Genomic DNA, 13,567 nt, shown 5'->3' on the forward strand with positions numbered 1-13,567 from the left:
TCTGCCTACCTAGCCCATCCCTTGCTTCTGCCAGCTGCCTGACACCCCACTGACCTCCTATCTTTCCCTGCTTCCCAGGGTCTCCCTGCCTAGCTTCCCCTAGGCCCAGCACCTCAGCCCCTGCTGATGACTCCTGCTGCTTACCTCCCTGCAGCCCACCTGCACTCCTCTCCTCCCTGGGCAATCCTAACCCAGACCCTGGAACTACCTGAGTGCACCTACCTCCCTGACCTTGTCTCCCCCTTACCAGGGATGAGCTCAGGGGCACCTCCCCAGATGCAACCACCTTAGCGCTTGGCTGGCAGGTATCCCTGGGGTGGCACAAGCCTGCCACTGCCCCGGATACCCCCAGCCCATAGCCAGGCTGCAATAGGGGGCTGCCGATCTGAGACACCCCCTGAGGCTCTGCCAGGGTAACGGGAAACTCTAGCTGCAATACCTGCTGCTTTCCCTCCCTGGCTACCACTAGCCCTCCTTCTCTCACTGAGATCTGAGGCTGGCTACCTACCTGCAGCCTCCCCTCACTCCGCTTCTCCCTAGCTAATCCTAGCCTGGACCCTAGGGACACCTGAGTGAGGCCATCTCCCTGACACTGTCTCCCCATTACCGGGGATGAGCCCAGGGTTGCTGGTGCAGAAGCACCCACCTTAGCTCCTGGCTGGCAGGTAATCTGGGGGTGGTCTAACTGTGCCACAACCCCTGGTACCTCCAGCCCATAGCAAGGCTGCAACAGTGGGGCTCTTAACTGAGAGTCCCCTTGCTGCTCCGCCCAGGTAATGGGGAAGCCTGGCTGCCCTACAAGCAGCCCTTCCTTCCCCTCCCCTGGTACCCCTATCTCCTGCCACCCCCCAGTCACCCCTAGAGTGAAACAACAGGGTACAGTCATAGGGAAAAATAAGTCAGGTTCAGTCTGCGACTTGGTCTGGCTTACCTCGCTGGTCCCCGCAGAGACCGCCGCCTTCGTTGGTCCCAATTGCAGGGGGACTGGAGTGGCCACTGCCGGCAACATATGGGTCGCCGCCGCAGCAGCGCCCGGGGTTGGCACAGGGGAAACGATGCAGGACCGGAGTCCCAGGTCTTGGTAGAGAAACACAGCTCCATGCAAACCAGGTAACAAAACCCCTCCCGCAATCCCTGTCCCTCCCCCCACTCAGAAAGGGCTCCGGCACTTTGCCGGAATCGCGGCTCTTCTGCCGCCGCCGCCATGGGCGAGCCCCGGGTAGCTGCCGCAGAAGTACCCGGCGGGGATGCAGGGTCGCCGGCGTGGATTGTGGGGCTCTGGTCATCGATGGGAATCGCCGACTCCGCCAAACCATATGAAACACCCACCTCCCGCACACCCCAACCCTCCCCCCAAATAACATTGCCGCTGGCAGGATGCCAGAGTGGCGGCTTCTTCTCCTCCAGTGCCGCCGGTTCTCCGCTGGGAACCGGTGGATGGCCGCTGCTCTCCGCCACTGTTGCTGATGCAGTCCGTCCAGGTTCTCCAGGAGACGTCCCGAGGAGGGTTGTCGCCCCGGCTGGGCGGGAGCCATCAGAGGATGCCGCTAACTGGGTCATCTTTTCCACAGCTCGTGAGCGTTGGCCCTGAGGGACTTCTTCGCCTGACCGCGCACAGTCAGGGCACTGGGCATTATTGTGGCCCATTTGTTGGCAGTGCCGCAGCAGCTGCCGGTACTTCTCCGCCACCGGTGGACTAACCCCAGCAAGGGGCAACGGAGTCCAGAGCGGAGTTGCCTGAGCTCCGGGCTCAGGGAGGGGATACGCCAGGTACCGTACCGACGCCAGGAACTGGGTCCACTTCGCCGGGAACCACATCTTGCCCAACGCACACACCAGTGCTACAGTAGCTCTTTCAGGGAAAATGGACGGGCCACTGCAATGGCCGTTACCTCTCCTGGTGCAAGACTTCCGTGGTTTCCAAGACCACCCGCTCCCTCCACAAGTCTCTGCCGTCCCAGAGCTGGGTCCACTCCCTGCTCTCCGGGCAGTGTGATGGTTACAGCAGCTGCAGCTGTGGATCTTTGCTCAGCCTGCCGGGTTTCATGCTCACCAATGGCTGTCTCTCTCTCAGCCTTGCTGGCTGCTGGTCCCCGCGCCAACTTGATGCACTCCTCTGGTCTTGGTGCCCGGCTCCAGTCAGACGGATGGCCGGCACTTTGGTTCTGGAGGCAATGCTTCTCACAAGTAGGGGAACAGTGAGGAGTTGCCATATCTTGTGTTATATGTTGTACACTGTGTGTTCAATATCTTTAGTCCCAGGAACTTGCAATTACCATCAAGTTCCCACTGGATCACAGTACCCCGCAGAATACTGTAATCCAGGTCCAGTTCGGTTCCGACGCTGCCACCAGTTAATTACAAGCTTGTCCCGGTAGCTTGTGACAGGCTGTAATTTACACCAAAACTATATATATATATACCTGGGTTTGAACTGGGACGAGACTTAGATATAACAAATTGTATTTATTCCTTAGGATAGGTGAACACACAAAAAAGGTACAAATAACAGCAAAATATAGACACTTCATTAAAAGATGAAAATAATGAAAACATTTCCATCTGGACTGGCAGTTTCATATAGCAATCAGCCCAAGACATTGCATGGCATTTTTCTCAGCAATCAAGATGGTATAGCACAACAGGCCTGATGACATGCAGGCATGTAGATCATTTGCATGAAAACTTTGCATGAAGACTAACGAAGGATATATGGGGAACAGCCGGTTATAAACCTTTTGTCCCTCTATCTGTAACATTAAGTACCTGTGATTGGTTTCACATTATCTCCAGCTAATCTTTGATGGGGGAACACATTTTGGGACAGGCCCCCCTGCTAGCTGGCACATGCGCAGTAGAACTCTGGGGGTCTCATTTCTGTAACCCCCCATAGGCAAATGGAATGCTAGCCAGTCTACCCATATGGACCTCTAACAAGATAACCTTTGTTGGAAGGTGATAACTGGGACACTTGGAGACTGCTCTGGTTTGAGCCTCCTCCACCCTTAAATCATCAGGGAGGGTGACAAGACCCTTTGCACAACACTTAAATCCCAGACATTGGGGCGTCTCTGGGGCCATATGCTATCCTGGGGAACAAAGGAATTTCTTCTGAGTCTTTGTCCATACCTTGGAACCCAGTATTAAACATAAAACATAAACGTATTCATATATCCGATTCTATTGGGTCTAGCAGAACCAAACTTCTCAGTTCTCATAGCCGGAACTGGGACACCATTTGGTCCAAAAAGCGACTTGCTAGGACCTAGGGAACCGGAGTTACACAAATGCACATTAAATCATTTTTCACTTTAATACAAACATCTCCGCTGAAAAAGAAATCTCAGCTTTTCACTAAATCCCCATTGAAACCAACGGGCCGCTCCGCCATAGGCTTTCAATGGCAAATCGCCGCCATTGAAGTCAATGGGGTTTTTCTACCATTGAAGTCTATGGGAAAAGTCCCGAACTTCAAGGGGGTACACACTCTGTCGGGTTGGTCCAGGAGGGTCAAGGATGGTTCTGCAGTGATGCCAGAGCATTGACTACAGATACCCCAAACCTTGATCCGCTGGGCCCTCCGAAACCAGAGCTATGGAATACAAAAATACAACATTTTCCACTTAGTCATTTTTTGGAGCCGTTTCTGCCGCCGCCGGCAAGGCCTATGGCGCGACCCGCTCTATCTAGTTTGACCCTTATCGGGGGTCCAGGATTCGGGGACCCGGTGGTGGTCGAGTGGGGGGAAGCCTAGGAACTAGGGGCAAAAAGAATTTTATTTCTAGGTGCCCTAGAACTGTTTATTCCCACGCCAATTGACGTTGAACTTGACTCAAGTGATTTTAACTCTTTTAAAGGACATTGTATCCGCTTTGCAGTTTGCGGTCTGGACGGCAGCCAACTCGTTCTTCAAAAGGGTACCTCGAGGCATCTCCATTGAAGTCAATGGGCCCATTGACTTTCAATGGGAAACCGCCGCTCTCCCTCTCGGACGCCACCTGCTGGTCTTTACAGGCAAACAGGACTAAAACAGCACAATTCTCCATTGAAATGCATTGAGCCCTAATTGCGGCCAATGGGGACCTGCAAAATGGTGCCTGAAAAGGCGGGAAAACTACACAAAGAGCTATTATCAGTAAAGGACAATTAACCCTTGTGCTCCCGGATGGATTCTAGTGTGTGCGTGATGCAGACACTAGTTAAATCAGACATTACAATTGAACAGGGGAACAGAGGAAAACACATTCACATGTTATAACAGGGGTCAAATCACAGTTCTGGACCTCAGCCCAGTTAACCCCTTGTCTCCCTGGTGAGGTCAGGGGATGGCCAAATGGGGTGCAACCCCTTTAATACCGGGCCACCCCCTTTGTCCCTCTACAATGTGTATCAAATTATTTAACTATTATAAAATAGGGTATATATTTTTCTCTCATGCAGATATAGAAATAAAACATGATGAGTCATGTATATATATATTCACAGAGACAATATTAAAAAATATTATAAAACAGTGTTTAGTATATCAATCAATACATAAGTATATTGAATGATTTTACCAACCTTTGTATTATGAATAACCTAAAGGTAGGAATCTATTAAACAGGGAGAGGAGAGAGAAAAAGTAGCAAGGGCTTGAACTACAGTAAGTGAAAAATAGATTTCAAAAATGGTAAAGAGTGCTATTGAAAAATAACTTATCAAATGAGACTATTTTTTCAAATGAGAAATAAAAAATGAAATATAATAATGAAAAATAAAAAAAATAAAAATTTGAAAATAAAAATACAAAAGAAAACAAAAATATATCAATCGTAAAAATAAGGGTGGGGGATGGACCAAGGATTAGGGGGGGGAAAGGAATAGGAAGGGGATGAAGGGAGGAAGGGGCGTGGACATCCAGGACACCTCTGCGTATCTTCATGAAGCACGCAGACTCCTGGGTGACCCGGCCTCCTATATAACCATTGAGTCTGACCCGGTAATGGGTTATCAGAATGACCTAAAAGAGCTTCTTCTTATAGCACTTACACAAGGTATCATTTCCAAAATGGAATTTAAATTTTTGTTTAACCCTCATCCACGTACACCTATTTTTTATCATTTGCCAAAGGTGCACAAGTCCTTGGTCAATCCCCCTGGCAGGCCTATTGTGTCCGGGGTGGAGTCGATGACGTCGAGCCTATCCCAGTATGTAGATTACCATCTTCAACCCTTTGTAGCTAAGCTCAGGTCACATATCAGGGATACGCTCCACGTCATAGATTCCACCTCGAATATAAAGTGGAAATCAACCTATTTATGGGCCACATGTGATGTGGCCTCATTGTATACCTGCATTGACCATGCCAGGGGCATTGAAGGGTTGGTCAGCGCACGGGATTTTGCTCAAATGTAGAGATAAGAGGATAGGAAGATATGGAACACGGTATTAGTGTTTTAGTAATCGAACGGTACAATACAGCCAAAAGAACTTTGGAATTAAAAATGTATGAAAAATATATTTTAAAATAGCTTAAAACTCTTTGGAATTAAAGAACCTTGGTAATTAAAAGTAAAAATATATAAATATATAAATATATGAAAAAATATATTTCTAAAATAGCTTAAAAATAGATTAGAAAATCCTTAAATAAAATCCTTAAATAAAATTTAAATGGAATTGTGTGGTTTTTTATGAACAGAAGCAGAATATGTGCTATATGTGGATGACTAACAGGGTGTGTTTACATAGCCTGTTGTTGGTCTGAGGTAAAAAGGGGATAATGGGGCTGGTTAGCAGAGTTTAATGTGCAGTCTTTCCTTCACGGAATGCTGCTAAAAACAATAACTTTCTCACCCTCCTGGTGGGGGCAGTACGTGAGTTGCTTCTCTCCCGGGGGCCCAAATAGGAAGAAAAGGGCCGAACTTGGTGAGTGAGCAAAATAGAATTTATTAGGTACAGAAAACAAAGTCAAAATAACACTCACAGTACAGCTTTAAAACAGCCCAGCATCAGCCTGATCGTCCGGTGATATTCCTCTCACCAGTACAGCTCCCGTGGTCGCGTCCGACGGCGGGACCGGAAGAGGAGGTCTTACCGGATGTCAGCAGGCTGGCTGGGTCCTTCAATCAATGGGCTCCGGCAGGGAACAACTAGTTTCGCAATAATGCTTCGTCAGGTTCCTGCCGGATGCCCTGTGTCTTCCCTCTTTATAGGCAAATACCTAATTGATGATTGGATTGGTCATCAATTGGTATTGGTACAATTAAATAATAAAATGTAAAAACGACCTTTATTGAGTGTTGGGTGTTGGACTAATGCCCAATAATATGAAAGACCAATAATGCTAAACTCTAAATACATACATAAATATGTTACTGTGAGGGTAGAAAATATTATATGAATATATGTTTATCCATTATTCCGAGAGTTATCCAACTCAGCAATGCAAACAGATATTGTACAGTAAAGATGGCGCCTGTATCCGGGAACACACCCTGAGATTATCCTGTAATGAAGACATCCGGCTGATGAAAGATGTACAAACAACTGGCTTATCAGCACGAGCTGACTCACGAGCTGATCATGCACCCATGCACGAAGGAATGTACACCAATGAGAGACGAAAGAGTGTCCCGGATCAAGATATAAACGGCTTAAGCCCAACCCCTGCCTCGCCCCTTTCTATGCTATATAAACTATGTGAGCTGAATAATAAAGCAGCAGTTCCTGTGTTACCCCCGGGATAACGCATGTACTGAGATAGAAGCTGAACCTTGTGTCAGAGTCTTTCTTAGTGAGCTAGCGCATGCATGACTGAATTTGGAGCAAGTGACTGAAGAGAGAGACCCTGATATAGTGAGATTCACGACCTCATTATTTGGCGCCCAACGTGGAAGGGGGGAGCAGCGTGACTCCGGCTCACCACGAGAGACTGACCTGTCGCTGATTTTGCTGCAGAGACCGTGACACACCGAACCGAGGACTGATCACCCTCATTGTCAAGGTAAGCTCTTGCATACAATTTGTGTGTTATCTTGCCTATGACAAGTCGGTGGGTTGCTGCCTGGGTAGTATAATCTGTTTAGGTCTTTCACTCACGTTGATGTGATACAACGGTGTGATCTTTAGAGTCGCGCTCTGTTTAGAACTGTTAAAACTATCATACTCTTCAGTTGCTTGTGGTCACCTATAAGTTGCTAAATTGTACGAATTGCATGTTATATATGCTAGTCAGTGCCGCAAGTGGGAGCCCGAAGTGGAGTGGGATTTTTGTCGGCTGACTGGAGGTCGTATATGTAGGTGTATTAATGCATTAGTGTTGGGAATTTAGGTGACCGAGTGGGTATTAATGGGAAATAGACTGCGGGTTGTCTGATTGATTTTCTGACCAGTAATTGCAAAATCCCTGAATGAGAGTGCAGGCTGTCAGCCCGAGATAAGGGAACAGGACAGGCACTGATGCTCTGAGGGCGGTAACCTGGAAAAGTGGTTCCCTCGAGACGGCGAAGTAGTACTCTGTCTCCGGTACCGGGTGTCTGGGGTCAGGGACCCAACGTCTGAGGGCGGTAACCAAACAGTGGTTCCCTCGAGACGGTGACACAGGACCGGCCACGAGATATCAGTGGGACGAACAGAGAATTCAGAGATGTTGCACTTATTTAAGAAAAAACATGTGTTGCCCACAGGGGCACAGACAGCACTAGATTTAGTCCGCACTCGAGAAGGAAAGAAATATACCAAACATGCTACTAATCTATATAAACTGGCTGGAGTCCCGCCTACGGGAAGATTACAACCCAGCATATGGTCTAAAATGATAACCGAATCCCGGGGAATGCTGGAAGACAAAGGTCTTTTAGAGGTAGCACAGGCTCATCTCCGAGTAGCGGGAAAATTGTGTGATGAAGGTTATGAAGAAGTACGGGGGGAGGGTGGAGCAGAAAATACTGATCCCCTATATGGATATATGAAGCTTGTTAAAACTGAGGAAACCCCATATCCGCCGCCATACCAAGATGGCGCCCGCCCTAGTCCAAAGGGGTGGGTCTGTCACCATTGTGGTATGCAAAACCCGGAATGGCGGAGTTTCTGCTATAATTGTGGTGTGCCCCGTCCCGGCCCACCGCCCATCTTATCCGAGAAGTCCGCCCCTTCCGCTCCCGCCCAGACGCTCCCTCCCGCCCCTCTATATCCTATCCTCACCCCTTCCGGTTCCTTTTACCAAGGCCCGGATGCAGGAAAAGGACCTAGTGACACGCAAGGCCCTAAGCCTGCTGGAACGCAAGGCCCGATGGTCAGTGAAACGCATGACGCTATGTCTACACTACAAGTTCTTTTTCCCTCGCTTCAAGAATTTCTCACTTCCCCAGAAGCCATCGCTGCGCGTCAACAAAGGCGACAGGCAATACAACCTGATAATAGGTCGGAGTCCGAAACATCAAATCTAGCGGAATTTGACCCTTTATATCCAGGCCCTAATCCACCACCCACCTCTACGCCCAGGGCTCCGCCGCTCATAATCAATCCCACGCCAGTAGTTCCTACCAGACCACCTCTTTCTGACACACTTCCCCGGGCACCGGAACAGTGGCTTCCGGCACTATCCAAACCGTTTGTCACACGACAGGGCAAGCAAGTTATTGTCACTGTAGGAACTGGGGACATAACCACAGCGGTGGTAGATGTAATAGTTAACCCTGCTAACTCCCAACTCCAACACGGGAGTGGACTGGCCCGGAGTATCTCTCTTGCCGCAGGCCCCTCCATGCAGCGGGATTGCAACCTAATCATTTCACGCACAGGCCAAGTACCCCCGGGAGAAATTGCTGTCACTGGCCCCGGTAAACTTGCCTATAGCCCTTATAATACATGCCGTAGGTCCCCGGTATGACCCTGATTTTGCCGAATTATGCGAATCTCAATTAAGGTCCGTCGTCTGGAATACCCTTATTCATTTGTCAGACCAGGCCTGTGTTGAGCGCGGAATCTCCTCTGTTGCTTTTCCTTTGGTGTCCACGGGGTTATTTAGGTACCCACTCAAAACTGCTGTTTGTGGGAAAGTCACTCTCACAGTAGCAGAGGTCCCTATGGATTTCCTGGTGGACTCAGGGGCGTCCACGTCCGTTATATCCAAAAAATTGCTCCCCCCCACTATAGAACTTTCCGATGATTGGATGACATCAATGGGGGTAGAGGGAAAACCGCAAAACAGCCGCCTTACTGTTCCTGTACCTCTCGGACCGTTCTCAGAAGTCGCTGCTAGATTTCTGGTATCGAACACCTGCCCTCTAAATCTATTAGGGTCCGATATTTTACAAAGACTAAGGGCAAATATTTTATATGATGAGTGCGGCATGCAACTTATTCTCCATCGCCCGGAAGGGGGAGACACCCCCCCAGATATCTGCATCATCCGAGCTTTACCGCTGATGCTGTTACAAGAACAATCCAACCCAAATACTGGTTTCCCCAGCCATATTGAACCTCAAGTTTCTTCTAGTTTATGGTCTGTGGGACCTGAAGATGTGGGGCTTCTTCCCGTTCCCCCAGTGGTTGTACAGATGAAACCTGGAGTCCCTTACCCAAGAATCCCGCAATACCCTCTCAAAGCTGCACAGGAAGCCAGTTTGAAGATACAAATTCATGCATATTTGGAGAAAGGGGTGCTCAGGTATTGCACTTCACCTTGCAATACTCCTCTGTTTCCTGTCAAGAAGAAAAGTGTCAAAGGTCAACCTGATAAATATCGATTGGTACAGGATCTGCGTGCTGTCAATGCAGCAACCATATTGGAAACCCCTGTTGTCCCCAATCCAAATACTCTTCTCAGCGGGGTCCCTCCCGAGGCCAGTCTCTTCACAGTTATAGACCTGGCCAATGCTTTTTTCAGTGTTCCCCTTCATGAGGACTCCCAATTTTTATTTTCTTTTACTTTCCAAGGAGCTCAACTGACATGGACAAGAATACCCCAAGGGGCCCAGAATAGCCCTAACCAGTTTTCCCAAGCTTTGAAACTCTCTCTTTCACCATGGGTGTTAGCTCACCCTGAAGCTACGCTACTCCAGTATGTTGATGACCTTCTGCTATGTGGCCCAATCGACAGCCAACAGATGGAATCACTCTCCGTCTCCCTGTTACAGCATCTGTCCTCCATCCAATGTAAAGTCTCTAAGTCAAAACTCCAATGGTGCCTCCCTAAGGTCGTTTTTCTGGGGCATTGTATATCACAAGGAATCAGACATCTGACAGATGAAAGGAAACAAGCTATTGTATCTGTCTCTTATCCATCCACAATCAGCCAACTGCAATCATTCCTTGGACTTATCACCTACTGTAGACAGTGGATACCTGACGCTTCCAGGCTTATGCAACCGCTATATGATGCGCTGAAAACTGGCCCCAAGGAAGACGATGTGGCCGACCCAGTTGCCTATCAATTATATCGACACTGTTTCAATTTCCTGAAGGAGGCTATTTCAAGTGCACCAGCATTGGGCCTTCCAGACTACACCAAGCCATTCAATCTATATGTGTCCGAGCGAGACGGCCATGCTTCTGGAGTGCTTACGCAGTCCCATCGGGAGAAGCAGCGCCCTGTCGGGTACTACTCCTGCAGGCTGGATCCGGTTGCACGTACTTCTCCGAGTTGTCTCAAAGCCGCCCATTCCGCCCAAGTACTGCTGGATAAAGTGGCGGACATCACTCTCGGACATGATGTTATTATTCAAGCTCCACATGACTTGGCTGCTGTTCTCTCACTGACATTACCTCGACATCTCTCGCATCAACGCCATTTGAGACTTCAGTGCTCATTGCTTCTTCCGTCTTACGTTTCTTTTCAACGATGTACCACTATCAACCCGGCAACTCTTCTGCCACATATCCCAAAGGGGGGAGAGGAACCAATGGAAGAACCGAACCCCTCAAGTTCACCGATGTCCCCCCATGACTGTTTACTCACCCTACAGCAAGACACATCGGAACCACAGAATATGTCTACTACTGCCATCTCAGGCGCTGACCTAGAACTCTGGACAGATGGCTCAAGGTATGCCGATGATAGCGGCAGATTTCATACCGGTTTTGCCGTCACCACGGAGAAAGAGATTCTGCATGCTGAAGCATTACCACCAGGCAGGTCGGCCCAGGAAGCAGAACTAATCGCATTACAAACAGCATTAGAAATGGCAGAAGGCAAACGGGTGAATATAAGAACAGACTCACGATATGCTTTTGGCATTGCCCATGATTTTGGTACCATCTGGAGAAATAGAGGATTTATAACCTCCTCAGGAACACCGGTGAAGCATGCCGCTCTTATCCAAGGGCTCATGGAAGCTATGGGACTACCTATCCAGGTAGCGGTTCTCAAAGTCAAGGCACATGGAAAAGTAGACAGCACAGAAGCAAGAGGAAATCAATTAGCTGACCAAGCCGCCAAACAAGCTGCCTTGGGATCTGTGTCAGAGAGATGGCTGGCCATGGAAGTAGCAATGGTAAGCACACGGGCACAAGAGAGGAAGCGAGAGGAAATGGAGGCACAAATCAAAGCTGAAGAATTTCCCGAAATTAATACAGCACGACCTCCAGTTATTAAACTACAACAGGAACAGGCAAAGGTATTACCGGAAGAAAAGAAACAGTGGAGGAAAGATGGGGCGACAGTGGAAAAGAAAACTGGCCTATGGAAGAAGGACAATGTATACTGTCTCCCAAGAAGGATGTATCCAGCCGTAGCAACATGGGCACATGGGGCCACACACCGAGGAAAGAATCAAGCCCTAGCATATGTGAGGAAATTCTACTATGCTCCTGGGATCAGTACCACATTGGCTGCATACAACCGAGCCTGTCAGGTTTGTCAAACCTGTAATCCCAGCAGCACACAGACCGTACCCACCCAGCATTTAGCCAAACCCGACTACCCATGGCAGAGAATCCAAGTGGACCATATTCACATGCCCCCGGCCGGGGGATACGAGTATGTATTGGTAGTAGTGGATATGTTTTCAGGATGGCCCGAAGCTTACCCAGTCAAGAATATGACGGCAAAGGTGACAGCGAAGAAAATGCTTATCGAAATAGCATGCAGGTTTGGTATACCTGAAGTGATTGAAAGTGACCAAGGACCGGCGTTCACAGCCTCTATTTTTGGGGAACTATGGTTTATGTTGGGATCTCATCAAGGACTCCACACTCCCTATCACCCACAAAGTTCGGGAAAGGTGGAAAGGATGAACGGCACACTGAAAACCAAACTACTTAAGATGAGTCAAGATCACCCCCTCCCCTGGCCAGATCTATTGCCTATAGCGTTATATCATGTCAGACACACGCCCCAGGCCAAGCATGGGCTTACCCCATATGAAGTCCTATTTGGGTCCCCTCCCAGAATACCAGAGATAGACAGTCAGGAATTACAAAAAGGTCAGGACAAGGTAGTACAATTTGTGATTTCACTTGCGCAAGAATTGTCTAACTCTCGTTCTGTAGTATCTGCTTCTCTTCCAGAGACCACAGGAGACACAGTACACCCCTTCCAACCTGGGGATAGCGTGTATCTGAAGAAACACGTGAGACCCGATTGTTTGGAGCCCAGATTTGAAGGTCCATATCGAGTCCTGCTGATAACACCTACGGCAGTGAAACTTGAAGGGAAAGGACCCTGGATCCACGCCTCTCACTGCAAGAAATCTCTCGTTGAAGCTCCATGATGTATATCCTTTTCACTATGGTGCTCTTAAGTACTGTTGAAACTGCCCCAGTAACCTTCTGGGTAAACACTTCCCTGCCTCTACAAACATTCACCACAGATTTTTGTAATGTCGCAAATTGTGGTATTTATGAGGACTCTCTCTTGTCCGCACAGCCCTGGTCCCTTAAACCTATTAACTACTATTATGATCCCTCATATGATTCAAGATCCCCTATACATAAGCAGGCCCAAATATATCTGTGTGTCACCAGTACAGGGAATGAATGGTGCTCCTCCTGGTCAAATGTAGGATGGAACACAGGAAATGATTGGGCGTATAAGCCAAAGGGGGGACTAGATAGAAAGGATGAGAATGGCAAATCTCTCCTCACCCGTCTAACCCTCACTAAAGGAGTTTGGGGTACTACCAAATGCAAAGGTAAAGTACGACAAGGTTGTCTACCCTTTTATTTACAACTGGAAAATCCTTCCGAGGGAGATATGGGAAAATATGTGCTTGGCATGTACGGGGGTTCTCTCACCAAAAAATTGGGACAAGTGGAGCTTAAAGATATCAAAAATAGACCCGTGTCGCCAACCTCCCAACCCACTAATAAAGAAAAATTAGATGCCCGAATTCAAGAGGTGTTACCAATCCCAGGGTTAACCTGGAAAGATGTATTCCAAATAGAGACTCAAACAGATATTAGGAAAAATATGTGGATAGAATGGGTAAAATATACCGTTAAGGCATCTGGGCAGAATGTCAGCTGTATAGCCTGTGCAGCCGCGAATGTGCATTTAACTACGGTTCCCTTGATGCTCTCTGACAATGAAACAAACTGTCTGATTAGTCTACTGCAAGGTAAAAACACTACTGATTGTCC

At 48.3% G+C, this 13,567-nt stretch overlaps 1 protein-coding gene across 1 annotated transcript; it reads left to right on the forward strand.

Moving 5' to 3' along the window:
• Window positions 1–7,799: 7,799 nt before the first annotated feature.
• On the forward strand, window positions 7,800–12,699 carry LOC142498126 (protein NYNRIN-like). The gene is made up of 3 exons (XM_075606633.1): window positions 7,800–7,904; window positions 8,212–8,279; window positions 9,015–12,699. The coding sequence occupies exons 1-3, from the start codon at window positions 7,800–7,802 to the stop codon at window positions 12,697–12,699; spliced, it is 3,858 nt and encodes a 1,285-aa protein (XP_075462748.1).
• The last annotated feature ends 868 nt before the right edge of the window (window positions 12,700–13,567 follow it).

This window comes from Ascaphus truei, chromosome 6 (genome assembly GCF_040206685.1).
Source record: "Ascaphus truei isolate aAscTru1 chromosome 6, aAscTru1.hap1, whole genome shotgun sequence".
Taxonomy (NCBI): domain Eukaryota; kingdom Metazoa; phylum Chordata; class Amphibia; order Anura; family Ascaphidae; genus Ascaphus; species Ascaphus truei.

What these genes read in the sequence shown, in the direction of transcription:
- LOC142498126 (XM_075606633.1), top strand. Translation starts at nt 7,800, where the DNA reads ATGATAACCGAATCCCGGGGAATGCTGGAAGACAAAGGTCTTTTAGAG. An exon ending in GTGATGAAGGTTATGAAGAA is followed by an intron (nt 7,905 to 8,211) that starts GTACGGGGGGAG and finishes CCTTTTACCAAG; the next exon opens with GCCCGGATGCAGGAAAAGGA. An exon ending in CTGGAACGCAAGGCCCGATG is followed by an intron (nt 8,280 to 9,014) that starts GTCAGTGAAACG and finishes GGGGTTATTTAG; the next exon opens with GTACCCACTCAAAACTGCTG.